Here is a 13342-nt window from a genome sequence, read left to right as displayed (position 1 = left end):
GTTACATCATAACCTTATTAGTTATACAGTATGCAACTCAGCTATATTTCACTGGGTGTCTTTGATCTAGTGTGATCCCACAAAGTCAGTAATCAGGATCCCATGCACACACGGAGATAAAGATCAGCATGAAGCTGGCATGTACTTCTACAAGAGGCAGGTACTGCTGGCCAGAGCAGCTCTGTGTGGAGAGTTCTATGTGACACACAGATGTTAACTTGAGGCATGCCCCAAATAATCAACTCACTCTCTCGCTCCCAGCTGAAGCAACTGTGTGCATAATACTTTACTCACCACAGCTAAGTTCCTTTAAGTACAAGGCATACCCAAACACTATTTCTAAAATAACGTGAAACCTTTGCTAAGCATACATAAAATTACATGATAATCATTTTTAGTCTTTGTATTAACTCATTCCATAGACACTGCAGTAATGGAAAATTGAAAGAGACATCCCTGAACAGCTTCTGCACCAATATTCAAAATGCCATTCTCGGGAATTTGTATTTTTATTATTTATTCCTACGCTCTTTCACAGAGCTTTACACTGCAGCAATCTTCAAGAAACTATCTTTGACTGAGATCACACCTGTCTCAGCATGTTCTGGGTCATCTCTGAAACAATAAAAATAGACTTCTAATTCAGCTAAGGTCATTCAGAAATTATCTCAACTCCTTATTTTTCTGCCAAAGTCCTTTCAGAGCTGTTTTGTTTGTTGTTTTTTTTTAAAGATTAAGAAACATAACCACCTAATTTTTAATTTGCAGGTATACATATATATACACACACACTTTCCAATGGAAAACATAACAGAAACAGTAACCAGGACAGTTTCATAAGAGATTATTTCCTGATTTGAAAGTACTGTTGAGAGCCTGACTTCTAGTATATATCAACACCTTTAGAAACCAGGATTTTTAAATAGAAGAAAGTGCCTACACTCCACCTCAGTTTCAGCTACCTCAGTTTCATGTTCACCTGGGCCAGTATTTTTGTCATCAACATATAAGTGATAGCAAGCTGGGGGAATCTGCTCTTCGAGCTACATTTGAGGTGCAGAAGGAATGAAGTGTAACTGTGATACACAAGTACCCCCTAGAGATGAAACGATGGACTACAAGTACTACAACTAGCACTCTGGGTTGTTAAATACTGTTGTCACAAAAAGAGACTGATAAAACAAAGTAAGAATACGACATTTAATATTCATTGTCTAATCCTGAAGACGGCGGAGGACACCCTCAGCCTCATCCCTAATAAATGCTGCATAAATTAATCAGAAAAAGCTCTTTTATCACTTTTTAATTAATTTTTCATTAATGTCTCCATCAATAGAGTGATAGACCCCCATATTTAAAAAAAAAAAATCTATTTCTGTTTGAAAAGCACATTGATTAGATGTCTCAGACTTTAAACAAAAAGCCTCACAAGTTTTATTGGATAAAACAAAAAACATTCACATTTAAATTTCAGTTGGTGTAGACAAACACAGTTCTATACAGTAAAGCATCATCCAGGCACCCAACTTCCAACTCACATACAGAAATGTGAACACGCTGAAAATGTTATTTGTGGCCTCACAATCCTAAAGGGTTTATCGAACAAACTGATGAGACCTTTTCAAATGTAGACAGGTTAAAAAAATAAATAAAGTCAAGATTTGCTGGTAATTAAAAAAGTGCTACCATTTAGGTACACAGCAAATGGAAAGGTGCTTACCAGAATTTCTGTAACTCTTCTTTCTCAGGTTTCATATAGACAACTCAATTATAAAAAAAGAGGACATCAATACAGTACAGTTTCTTTTGAGACTTCTCCAACAATCTGAGTCTTTACAATGATACTGAATAAATTCCTGAAAGTGTTATCAAAAAGCTTACCTACTGTAAATCATTAAGAAATTATCAGAAATTAAAAGGGAAGTCCATTAAAATGCATTCAGAAATTCTGTCATATTCATGCTCCCTTTAAATGTTCCATGCTTTAATTGGCATGTGTAACTCAATGGAGGATTTTAGAGCCAGATATTGCAGTAGCTGGGCCTGATTAGGCTAAGGATTCTGTTTTTCCACTTTTCTAAAAACAAAAACATCAAGTTCATTATGATGGATAAGCATTGGAGGGAGGGCAACTGCCAAGCACTTTAGTAAGCATTCCAAAGTAAAAACTTCAAGAACCAAGTTTATTTATAAAATACAAAGGCCTCAAAAATAAACTATACAACTATATTATACACACATGTATAAACATAATTATGAATTGCTAAATTATAAAGCTTTAAGGCTTCAACAAACAATTTTGTTACAAAGACGTGCAAATTTATGAAACATATACCTTTGCCCTGCTTCTTGTCAGGACAATCATAAAACTTACCTTGGTTACGAGTAAACACAAAGGCCTTTTCCACAGCATTTCTCTTATATTAGCAACTTGTCCAAAGTATGACACTGAGGAATCAGTAAGTTACATGTATTTTTACTGTTTTTATTATTTGTTACAAAGTTTCAGAGGTGTACATAACTACGGAGATGTGGGTCTGAGATTTGCTACCTACCTCCACTCTGCCTTGCACAAGTAAACCAAAAAGGACTTAGATAAAAGCACAATAAGAAAGATATATCTAATTAACTATTTAAACAAACCTAGATCCCATTGGAATGCCTACTCAGCATAAAGTCTGCTCCTATCTTATGTCCTCAAGAAGTGAAACAGTTAAGGCAGCAATTTAACACCCAGCTGAGAGATGAGACAGAAGGAAAACATCTGCAGTGCAAGAAACATGTTCCGAACATTTTTATTTGAAGTATGTGAAGGGTTTACTTACAATTCTTCTCCTTGTTTTGCTTTTCTATCAGAAACCAGATATACACTTCCAAAGCTTCCATTGCCAAGTTTCCTCTGAATAATGTATCTTCTTGCAATCATAGCATCTGAGCAAGCAGAATTAAATCTGGCAATAGTGACATACTTAGCAGCTTCTTGAAATTTCAGCATTGCTCTGTGTAGCAGAAACTACACAAGTTTCTCTAGAATGCTGGTTTCAAATCCTTTTACTCTTCCATGGATGTTCACAGAAAACACTTGAAACAGAAAAAAAGGTTGATTTGTCAATGTATTATTTGTATTAAAATCTTCATTTAATTCTACAGCAGTGCTCAGCTTGCAGCAAAGCACAAATTAAGTGGAATCATTAGTTGCTAAGCTGTACAGCAGCTTTGATAAAGGAACTCCAGATAATGTAGATGCGACAGAGTCAGCCTTCTACATCAACCTTACACTAATTAACTGAACTGATAACACAGGGGAAAAGAAATGTAGGTGCTTATATATTTATATATTTAAAAGTCCAAGTACTTTTTGCAAGGACAACTACACTTATGTTTCACCTGAGAATTCCTCTAGAGATGGCACTCTTCCTCACCACCTGTCCTTAGAGTACCTGACACCAAAAATACCTGTGTTTTAGGATACAAGTTTCATGGTGTTCTGAAGCATCACTTGAGTTCACTCCCATCAAAAACTACAAAACTGTTTTCTCTGCTCATGCATTTGCCTCTCAGATTTCACCACCTTCTTCAGTGCTGACATCACAACTTCTGTGTGATTCAGTACTACTGCAAATTAGAGCTTCATGGCTACCCACAAGCTTGCAAGACTTCCAATAAACCCCAGTTTTTCCAAAAGCTCATCTCTCATTCCCTGTAATAATTCTTTCTTGACCCACCTGTCTAACAATTTAGCTTTGATTCTGAATTTTTGTCTAATTGAGGTCCTAATTCTGCAAAGACAGGGACTGCAAAAGCAAACCTCTAGCGTTTCCACAGTTTTCAGTAACTGAGCATGAGTAACTTCATTTACTAGACATTCCTGATTCCAAATTCTAAAGGGTAGGTGTTTCACTGCAAATTTGAAAGCCATATTGCTTTCACTACCTTGCTTTTATATAATATTACCTCCATAATTTGTGCTTGAGGATCCTTTGGAACAAATAAAGATGTTGCAAGACCCTACCATCAGTGCATCTAATACTACCAGCAGCACTGCCTGCTGCAGTGCAGTGTGTCCACACTGGATTTGTCCAACATAACATTTTAGCATCAATGCAAATACATCAAAATACTTTCGTTTTGCAAGAGAAAAGAAAAATTGCTTAATTTTAAAAGCTGTATAACTGCTAGTTCCAGGTCACTGTCTTTGCTTCCTAACAAATACAGAGGCTAAATGAAGATTACGAATTTGTATCTTACAACAACAGTGTTTGTTTTTCTGGCTTGCACAAGATCCTGTTTTAATACCCATCTGACGAGCTGCTGTCACACTGTCCCAAAGAGCCTGATGTTGCAGTGTCACATGTTTCATATTATGAAACACTGCCAAATTTTAATTACTACAAGTCATCTTAACAACAATACAAATCCTATGTGTTTTTTAAACAAAAGCACTCCTGAGATTCTGTTTCTGTATTCTCTTTCAGATAGGAACAATGACAAAAATTTTGAAATGCAAATGCTAAGCAAAGAATTTCAGCTAGAAAATTACTTGCTCTGTAACTCCAGGATTGTCTGAAGAAGGATCATGTTGAGGTGTGGGGGAGGAGAGTGCAGGAAGATGAGTCCATAAAATAAAACATTGCCAGTTACAGGAAGTTTACATATTTTTCATTTACTATTCCGTTATCCTAGGAAGTTGCTGTTTTATGGATGCCTTCATAAATTCCACATAAAATAGCTTTGAAATACGTAACCTTAAGAAATAACTATACTTACAAGCACTGCTGAGCTATCTACTCCTTATTTTCTGGAGAAGAGTCACTTAACACTGCTCACCTTCAAATTTTCATACTTACTTAGAATATATCACAATTTTTAACACCACAGTATCACAGTTGAGATCAAGTAGCCCACTGAATCTAATTGTTGTGTTTTATTTCCTACCCTGCCTCTCACCTGCTACTCTCAATGCTTCAGTTTCTGTGTATTTAATAATAGTAACAAGAACTTTGGGAAATGCTTTGGTATTTACTGCTGAATAATGTTCTAAGCAGGGGCCGAAGAATGCCATTGTGGTGCCCCAGGCATATTTTAATGGCACAGAAGAGATGGATTGCTGAGCCACTGCATTTGAAAGAAATACCCTGAAAGAGCCAATAGACTCCAGAGCCTGATTCAACCTTATGACTGATTCTTTGAGACATACTGAACTCACAGCCTCTCCCATCTCACTCAAACCCTTGACCTAACCTTCCTTGTATTCTTTACCACTGTCCATTTTCTGCCACTGAGCAGAAATTTTCCCAAGCAGCAGTACAACAATTGCTTCATTAAAGTTCAGAACAACAGGAGGTAACTCAAATAAAGCAACTCTCCAGCCCCATTTTTCTCAAAAATCCCAGCGTACCCGCTCCAGGAACACCCTGGTAAACAGTTTATGCTCTTAATGTTCTTGCTCCCCGCCTTGCTCAAGCCCCACTCCAGAGCCTAGCAGACTGTTGATGCAAAACTAATGCCATTTCATTTTCTGGATCACTTTTTCAAAAAATGTTTCCTTGTCCCTTGGCTAGAGTTAAATCTCCTTTGTCTTTTTTGTTGCAAGCTAAACTGAAGTTCTTGTTTAGAGTTTCACAGTTCCAGCTACACATGCAGAACACACAGCACCTCCACTTCTTCCCCTTACCTTCCTTTGCTTAAGCTAGTAAGACACTGTTTTTAATTTCCTTGACATAAGCTTCAGGTTTCTCTACCAACAGCTAACATACTCTGACATTTTCTGCCCCCAAGATAAACCCTTCTTTACCAGTCAAGGCCCTTTCCCAATTCTATCAGGTCTTCTTGTTGTTTTTCTTCTTAAGAACCCCAGCACTACATCATTTGCTGTCCCGCTACTCCTTGCAGTACGAATTCCAGAGTCTTCACAATTAAACTCCAAATATCTTTGAACTGTTTCCAGCCAACAACTTCACTGGCCTGCTCCTTTAAACTTTTTGAAAATTAAAAAAAAAAAAAAAAAAGGAGGCATTACTGCGTATTTCCTTCATTTAAAGTAACTCCTGAAGGCTGGTTCAATCGTTTTTTTCTGTAACATCTTTATAAACCTACCCAAGCCTCAAGTAGCATCAGCTCAGTTGGCTCAGTTTTTTACTGCTCCCAGAGAAAGTACCACTAAGAGAGATTTTATTAGTGGTGTCAGTAGCAAAGGAGCTTGCAGGTGATGGTAGAACGAGGCCAGCTGTACTCAACCACAAAGGAGGCTAATTAATATCTCCCTGGCATATATTCAGGCAGCCGAGATCCCCTAGAATAACCTCTGAGATGCTACTACCTTGTTAACGACGCGCTTAAGACCCAAAACCCACGCTCTGAGGGGGGCCTGGGGACACAGACGGAGGTACGAGCTGTCCCCGCTTTCCCCACCCAGCTCCCCTCGCACAGGGAAGCGAGGGCGGCCTGGCGGGGGGGAACTACCGTCCCTCCGGCCGCCCTGGGGACGGGCCGGGCCGCCGAGCAAGCGGCCGCCGCCTCCTACCTGGCCAGGCCGGGGAGCCGTCCGGGGAGGCCGCCCCGCCAGCCCCGGCTGCGCGGCCCCGTCGCCAGGCGACGCGGCGCAGGCGCGGGGCGGCCCGGCGGGCGGGGCGAGCCGGAGGGGCCGGGCTCCGGGGGGCTGGGCCCGTCCCTCCCGGCGCCGTGCCCGGGGCCGCCGCCGCCGCCGCCATGGGCGTCCCGGGGCTGACGGGCTTCGTGGAGGAGCGCGGCGCCTTCCTGGCCGAGCTGCGGGTGCGGGACACCAAGCTGGTCATCGACGGCAGCAGCCTCTACCACCGCCTCTGCTTCGCCTCCGCCGCCGACTTCCGCCGCGGCGGCGACTACGGCCCCTTCGCGGCGGCCGTGGGCGACTTCTTCGGCAGCCTGCGCGCCTGCCGCGTCTCCCCCTTCGTGGTGCTGGACGGCGGGCGCGGCGCCGGCGACAGGAAGCTGGGCACGCTGCGGGGCCGGGCGGCCGAGCGGCTGCGGGCGGCCTAGGGGCTGTGGCGGGGCCAGGGCGGGCGCCTGGTGCCGCTGCTGAGCCGCGAGGCCTTCGTGCAGGCGCTGGGCCGGCTGGGCGTGCCCTTCGTGCAGTGCTCGGCCGAGGCCGACCGGGAGATCGCCGGGCTGGCCAACCGCTGGGGCTGCCCCGTCCTTTCCCTCGACAGCGACTTCTTCGTCTTCGACTTGGCGGGGGGGTACTGCCCGCTGAACCACTTCCAGTGGCAGAGCGTCTGCGGCGGGGAGGAGCCGCCGGGCCGCTACGTGCCCGCTCGCTGCTTCTCCCTGCAGAGGTTCTGCGGGCATTTCAGCCCGCTGAGGAAAAGCCTGCTGCCGCTCTTCGCCGTCATGAACGGGAACGACTACGTGGAGCTGGCGGCCCTGGAGGGCTTCTCCGCGAAGGCGCGGCTGGCGGGGAAGGGCGGCAGGCACGCCCGGCTGCAGGGGCTGCTGCGCTGGCTGGCGCAGTTCGCGGGGCCCGGCGAGGCGGTGGACAGCGTGCTGGGCTGCCTCAAGAAGCACCAGAGGGAAGAGGTCAGGGAGCTCCTCTGCACCTCCATGGAGGATTATGCCCCGTCTGAGGTGAACCTGGAGGACTTTTTTCAGAACGGGAAGTACGAAGGGGAGGCTGCCCGGGACGCGGGCTTACCCCAGTGGGTGCTTGATGCGCTGGCGAAGGGTAAGCTGGCCCCGTTCATCAGCGATGCCCTGGTGCTGAGGAGTACCTTCCTCCACGTTCAGGTGGAGAACATGCAGAGACCTAGTGCGCACAGCACGGCTTTGCCCATCCGACAGGTTATCTACGGGCTGCTGCTGAAAGCGCCACGAGGTCCGGAAGCTGCTTCTCCAAGCCAGCAGAGCACGGAGCTGCCAGTTGTGTGTGAATTCGACAGACTCCGACAGACACTTAGAAAAACATTTGTTCAAGCAGCAAGCCTGCCCACGGATTTTTGTGATGATCATTTTCCCTTGGAGAAGTTAACGGAGGTAAATGGGTGTCACAGCAGATCACGGTTAACGGTGTGTAACAACTGGCAAAAAATAGCTGGGACTTGTGTTTGCCCACTGGTCGCTAAATGTGATGCCTAAACTTAAGCAGCCTCAGTAAGTAACTTCTTAATACAGGTACACCTACAGGGCTCTGAGCTTGGCCTGTGATACTTGAGAAGCTACACATTGATTGCCCGTATCTTCTTCCTGCCCCCCCAAGTGTGCCAAGAGAAGTTATATTAAAAGTCGGTTGTGTGTACGTGTAGTACTGCCTAAATTTTCCATTCTAAGCCCTTTTTTCAGCCTATGTATTCTGTTGCACTTGCTTTTATAACTACAGAAAGGAACTCATGAAATTTAGAAAAGTGCAATTTAACAACACAAAACTTAATTTATATTTGAACAGAATACGGATGCTTCAGAGCAGTGCTCTGAAACAAAATGTGACCCATGCTTTTTTACGACAAATTCACCATCATTTCACACAAGAATCTTGCAGCAATTTCACCTGCTGCAAGCATGCATCGTGCTATCGTGGACCCCTGCTGCTAGCCAGACAGAACTACACCTGAAAAACAGCTTGTAATCGAAGGAAAGTTGTAGTAGGTTAGTGCCAGGCACCATTGGCAGTCCTGTATATTTAAATTCTAATGATTAAGACTGTAAGTTTCTGTGAATGGCAAGGAATCTCCCATTCCCCGAGTAGTGTAACTGAGGTTTTATATGCAGTAATTTCTGAAATACCTGGAAATAGGTGTTTTAATACTGCACATTTAAGCCACATGCTCTATCCATTCTGGCATTTAGATCACCATCTCTGTGTGTGGGCTGTGCTGTATGTTTTTATCACTTGCTGGTGGCTATTTAAGAACCAAGTCTATCTAGGACCATGAAATGCTACAGAGAGCTGTGGTTCCAAAGGCCTACTTTTGGTACAGGTTATTGTTACAGGCTTTTTAAACAGGCAATATGCAAACACTTAAAGAGTTTCAAAGAAACATATTTTGGGATTTAAGGAGTCATTGATGACACCTCAGTTTGGTCTTGGTATGTATGCTGTTTGTTTAATGAATTTGAGCCTCTGCTATTCTAACAACTCTTTACTAAATATATGGGAATTATGAATTCAACAGGTTAGAAGAAGAAAGGTTAATCTGCATTTAGGGGCTCTAGGCAACTGATTTCAGTTTGTCTTCTACTGTGGGGTTGCCTGCCTAAGAGGAGGCAAAACCATCCTAATCAGGGTTCATAAAGCACTCCAGTTGCAACTGAACAGCTTGCTGGGATTCTGCTGCGTACATTAAGTTATATAAGACAGTTTGTAAGACCACTTTTTAGAAGTTATAAAGCACAACAAAGAAGGAGGATGCTAGGAATTAATACACTGCAGGTAGAAAATGCAAGCTTCACATTTAAGATTTCATTGGGATTACAGGCAAGTGTGTTTTCAACATACCAAGAAGAGTCATCACCACTGTATCTCACAAAGCAAGGGTAACTTCTAGGAAGCACAAAATGAAGTTTATATATATAATTGTTGCCCTACCAAAGTAATTTTAATGCACTATGGTTACAAGCTTTTCTAAGCAAGTCAAATTCTACGTAGGAGTTTCAGTTACCGGATTTGAAGGAGACTGAAACCTTTTAAAATCTAACCTCAGGCAACTGTAAAACCTTTTATCTTTCTCAACATTTTAACTGTAGTTTTTAAACCTTGAGTAGTATTTTAAGAATACTTCCTGTTCAGAATATCTATAAAACTTACAGATTTTTTTGTCAAAAACATTAAGTACTAGCTGGTTTAAATAAGCTTTATTTGCTGTGAGCAATTTCCAAAAGACAAAAAAGACTCTTACCTTTATTTTTCCACTCCAGTTTTTTCATTTATTTTCAGGTGCCCAGGTCACGCCGTCAGATGCTTTTGCTGGAGACTCTAAAAGTGAAAATGAGCTTCATGGAATCCATCCCCAGCCACTTACAACTCCCTGTTGCTGTAACATGTTACTGGACATGTTGTTCAGAGCCAAAAGTGAACTTGCATCAATTAAAGGCTTTATTTCTAATGATAGTATTTGGAGAACTGCACAGGATAACAGAAGATCCAGGTACGTCTCCAAATGATACAATTTTAGATGTTCAGCTGCTATGAAAATCTGTTGCATAATTCTTCTTTCCTCATTAATGGTGAGTTGTTCAGTTAGCATTGATTTACATTATAGCTCGAGGTGTCAAATTTTTGCTTTGATGCAGAGAGAGAAACTGTGTTAGACTTCAATTTATGTTTTATATAGGTAAAACAGTGTTTACCATCTTGTAAAACATTCATTTGCATTTATAAATGCTTTCTTTAGGACTAAAATACCAATTTTAGGTAAGAGTTTCAAAAAAAGTAGATTTAACCTACTCATGTATCAAAAGATAACCACTACTGATGCATTCAAATATATCATTGTTTTCCTTGGGAGTTTTTTCTAAAGTCATCTGTACTTAAAAATCCTGAATTGCACAGGCACTGTGCATTGAGAGAATCTGCAAGTAGTAAATTACCACATTAATTGTTTCAGTAATATTTATACCTGTTAAGAGTTATGGTGGTGTTTCTTCTAGGAGTCCATTTGATGGCAAAGATGACGCATGCCAGGGTTATACAGTTTCTTTAGGTGTTAGTTTATAGAAATGGGACTCATGTTGTTGCCTCCTGCTTCCCAAGTGGGTGGGAGATGAAAATCTTGTGTGGAACGGATCAATTCACAGAACAGTGTAGCAAATTACCTAACAGGACTCCTGATTTCACAATTTCCTGGATACTCGAATTTTTTACTCAATTTTATGTCTTAAAGTTGAGTCTGGGACACTTGAAAACATTACTAATGCTTCCTGAAGTGGAACTGAAGGTTCTGAAGGTACCGGTACTGAGGTACTGAAGACCCTGTAATGTTGCAGATTCCTTTCCCACAGTTCACAGCAGAACACTTCTTTGCATGTCATTTTTCATTTATCATCTAGATCCCACAGTTGCACGTGCTGAAGATGACAGTATTGCATATAACGAATTCCTAAAATGGAAGGAAAAGAAATGGGAAAGTAAAGATTTTGATGTAGATGCCGCACACAGTTTTTGCCAGTGGCAGTGCTGTCTTCAGATGGGATTGTATCTCAACCAGCTGCTCTGCACTCCTCTCTCTGAGCCAGACCTAAGCAGGTAAGGATGTTTCAGAGACCTGCTTTCCACACAAGCCCTCACCAAAATGTGTTCACACATCGTTTTATTTTCTGTGTCAAACTGATTTGGCCAATTTTACTACATTATAATGCCCTTCTTTAAAGATACTAATACAGAGAAAAATACTAAGTAGAATAGGAGCACACTGTTGCATCCTGTATGTAGTTACGTTCAGCTTTCTCAGTAAGCAACATGTCTGTACCTGTCCTGATGAGGTGTGATCCTAAATGAGGATTCTCTCCTTCCTTTGAGCAGGCTTTACAGTGGGACCCTTGTGCACAGACTGTATCAAGAGCTTAAATCAACACCTTCGGTAGAAACTCTGTTTAGTTCATCTCAAAAAATGACTCAGCTTTATCAGGTTTTGTTAAATACCGTGGAGTCAACTGTACCTCCAGACTTCTTTCAGAGAACGACCAAGACCAAATCTGAGTCCTGTAAAAAGAAGAAAACATCTAATAAGGAAAAAAAGGCCATCAGGTGTGCTGTACCAGAACCTCAGGATTTATGCAATGTTAATAGGTTTGCATCCCTTGAAGTGGATGACTGAAAGCATTATTCCTGGATTTAACTTTTAATGCCATGCAGATGGAAGAAATTGCATTAAAATAGGCAACTGTTGGAATTTGTTCACCTGTTTTCACACGAGTTCCTGGTTCAATCTTCACCAACAATTCTTACTTCAGGGAATTTTTATATTTACTTTTTTTGTAACTAACCGTCTTATAAAAAAAGGTGTATAAAAGTTGTGGTGTTTTGTTTTTCTTCAAAGGTATCAGTCTAACTGAAAATCAGAGCAAAGCTTTACTGGGCTTCAGCTAAGTTGTGCTTGCGGTATTATAGGTACTGAACTATACCTGGGGAGAAACTTCAGCATCTGTTGCCCCCCACTTTGGTATGTAAGTTAAATGCTTACAAGCATACACAAACTGTCATACAGTGGAAAGTTTGTTAATTCCAGGTAATTTTGCACACTCTTCTGCCATTAACAAACTCATGTCATACAAGTTAATCTCCTTTTCTCTAATGGCAATAAAATTAAGATCTGTTTAATTAATGTAAACACTAAGTTACGTGACAAGCCCTTACTATCAACATGGTAATACTGAAAAATAATTTGTATCTTTCAAAAATCCTACATCAGCAGTATTTCTCAGGGCTTTGTAGTAGCCAACTTGCCAGCAAAATTAGTCACTACGTAAATGTGTTTCTTACAAAGCTGTTGTTTTTCCAGTGTCCTCCTTGTGTGAAATCTAATTATTACATTTGTGTTTCTTCTCCTCAGGAATCCATATACCTTTTCTTACCTTCAGGAAAATAATTATTTCCACTTTTAATCGAAGTTTTGCCCATTACTTACCAGAATTCAAGCTTGATTCCTGCAGCATCATCTGCTCATTTTTCACTCCAGTTTATGTCCCCAGTCTGACAGCTATCCACATGGAAATTACTCACTAGATCTTGACTTGCAGGAAGGGTCTCTGATATCAGACAGCTATCAGAGACTGCCACAACATATTCAAAGATAACAGGTTTATAACATCTATTAAATTAATGAAACTATTTTTGAGATACAGTCTGAGTAATATTTAACGTTTTCTGGCACAAAGCTGCTACATATTAAACTACCAGTAGATGGAACCAAAGCTCAACCATACAGCAAGTTACCAGACCTTTACAACTCACTTCTAAATAAACTACAATTTGCTGCAGTTTGCAAAGTCACATTTCCATCAGGTGATTTGAGTTGAAAGGGTTAAAGGTCTTGATTTCAGTAACTAAAACTTAAATCCTTAGTCTTACAAATTATCCTGTAATGATCCATTATGATCCCATGTGTTTCATTTTACTAGCTTCATAGTTTCTTACGGCTTTTAATCATCAGAAATAGTCACATTTAAAGTAAGCCACAAATATTTAAATACACGTCTCTTTGATTCCACTTTGTTAGTGCTGTAAGAAGAGAAATCTCTATGCTGAATCCCATATTGGAAAAATGCTGGAGAACTTGAGACTTGCTGAGAAGCATTATCTTCAGTCAGTTTGGAAGACCAGGATAAACTCAAGTAATCCACTTCTGGATAAAAATGCTATGATCATATGGCATTT

General features: G+C 41.4%; 2 protein-coding genes across 6 annotated transcripts in view; one reads left to right on the top strand and one right to left on the bottom strand.

The window, feature by feature from the left end:
- Positions 1 to 6586, bottom strand: part of NEK11 (NIMA related kinase 11) — a 126210-nt gene extending 119624 nt beyond the window's left edge. For all 5 annotated transcript variants that reach the window (XM_051612092.1, XM_051612091.1, XM_051612095.1 and 2 more), the window contains exons 1-2: positions 6524 to 6586; positions 2826 to 3081 (exon numbers count right to left, since the gene is read on the bottom strand). In XM_051612092.1, the coding sequence (XP_051468052.1) occupies positions 2826 to 2995 (170 nt within the window). In that variant the 5' untranslated portion in view covers positions 2996 to 3081; positions 6524 to 6586. The remainder of the gene's footprint in view (positions 1 to 2825; positions 3082 to 6523) is intronic.
- A 122-nt stretch (positions 6587 to 6708) lies between these two features.
- On the top strand, positions 6709 to 11978 carry ASTE1 (asteroid homolog 1). The gene is given in 4 exon segments (XM_051609179.1): positions 6709 to 8007; positions 9905 to 10115; positions 11017 to 11212; positions 11489 to 11978. Coding segments are annotated over 4 exon segments (2001 nt in total). The 3' UTR covers positions 11784 to 11978.
- The last annotated feature ends 1364 nt before the right edge of the window (positions 11979 to 13342 follow it).

The sequence above is a fragment of the Apus apus genome, chromosome 2 (genome assembly GCF_020740795.1).
Source record: "Apus apus isolate bApuApu2 chromosome 2, bApuApu2.pri.cur, whole genome shotgun sequence".
Taxonomy (NCBI): Eukaryota; Metazoa; Chordata; class Aves; order Apodiformes; family Apodidae; genus Apus; species Apus apus.
The sequence above is the reverse complement of the archived record's forward strand: the minus strand, read 5'-3'. Positions and strand labels throughout refer to the sequence as shown.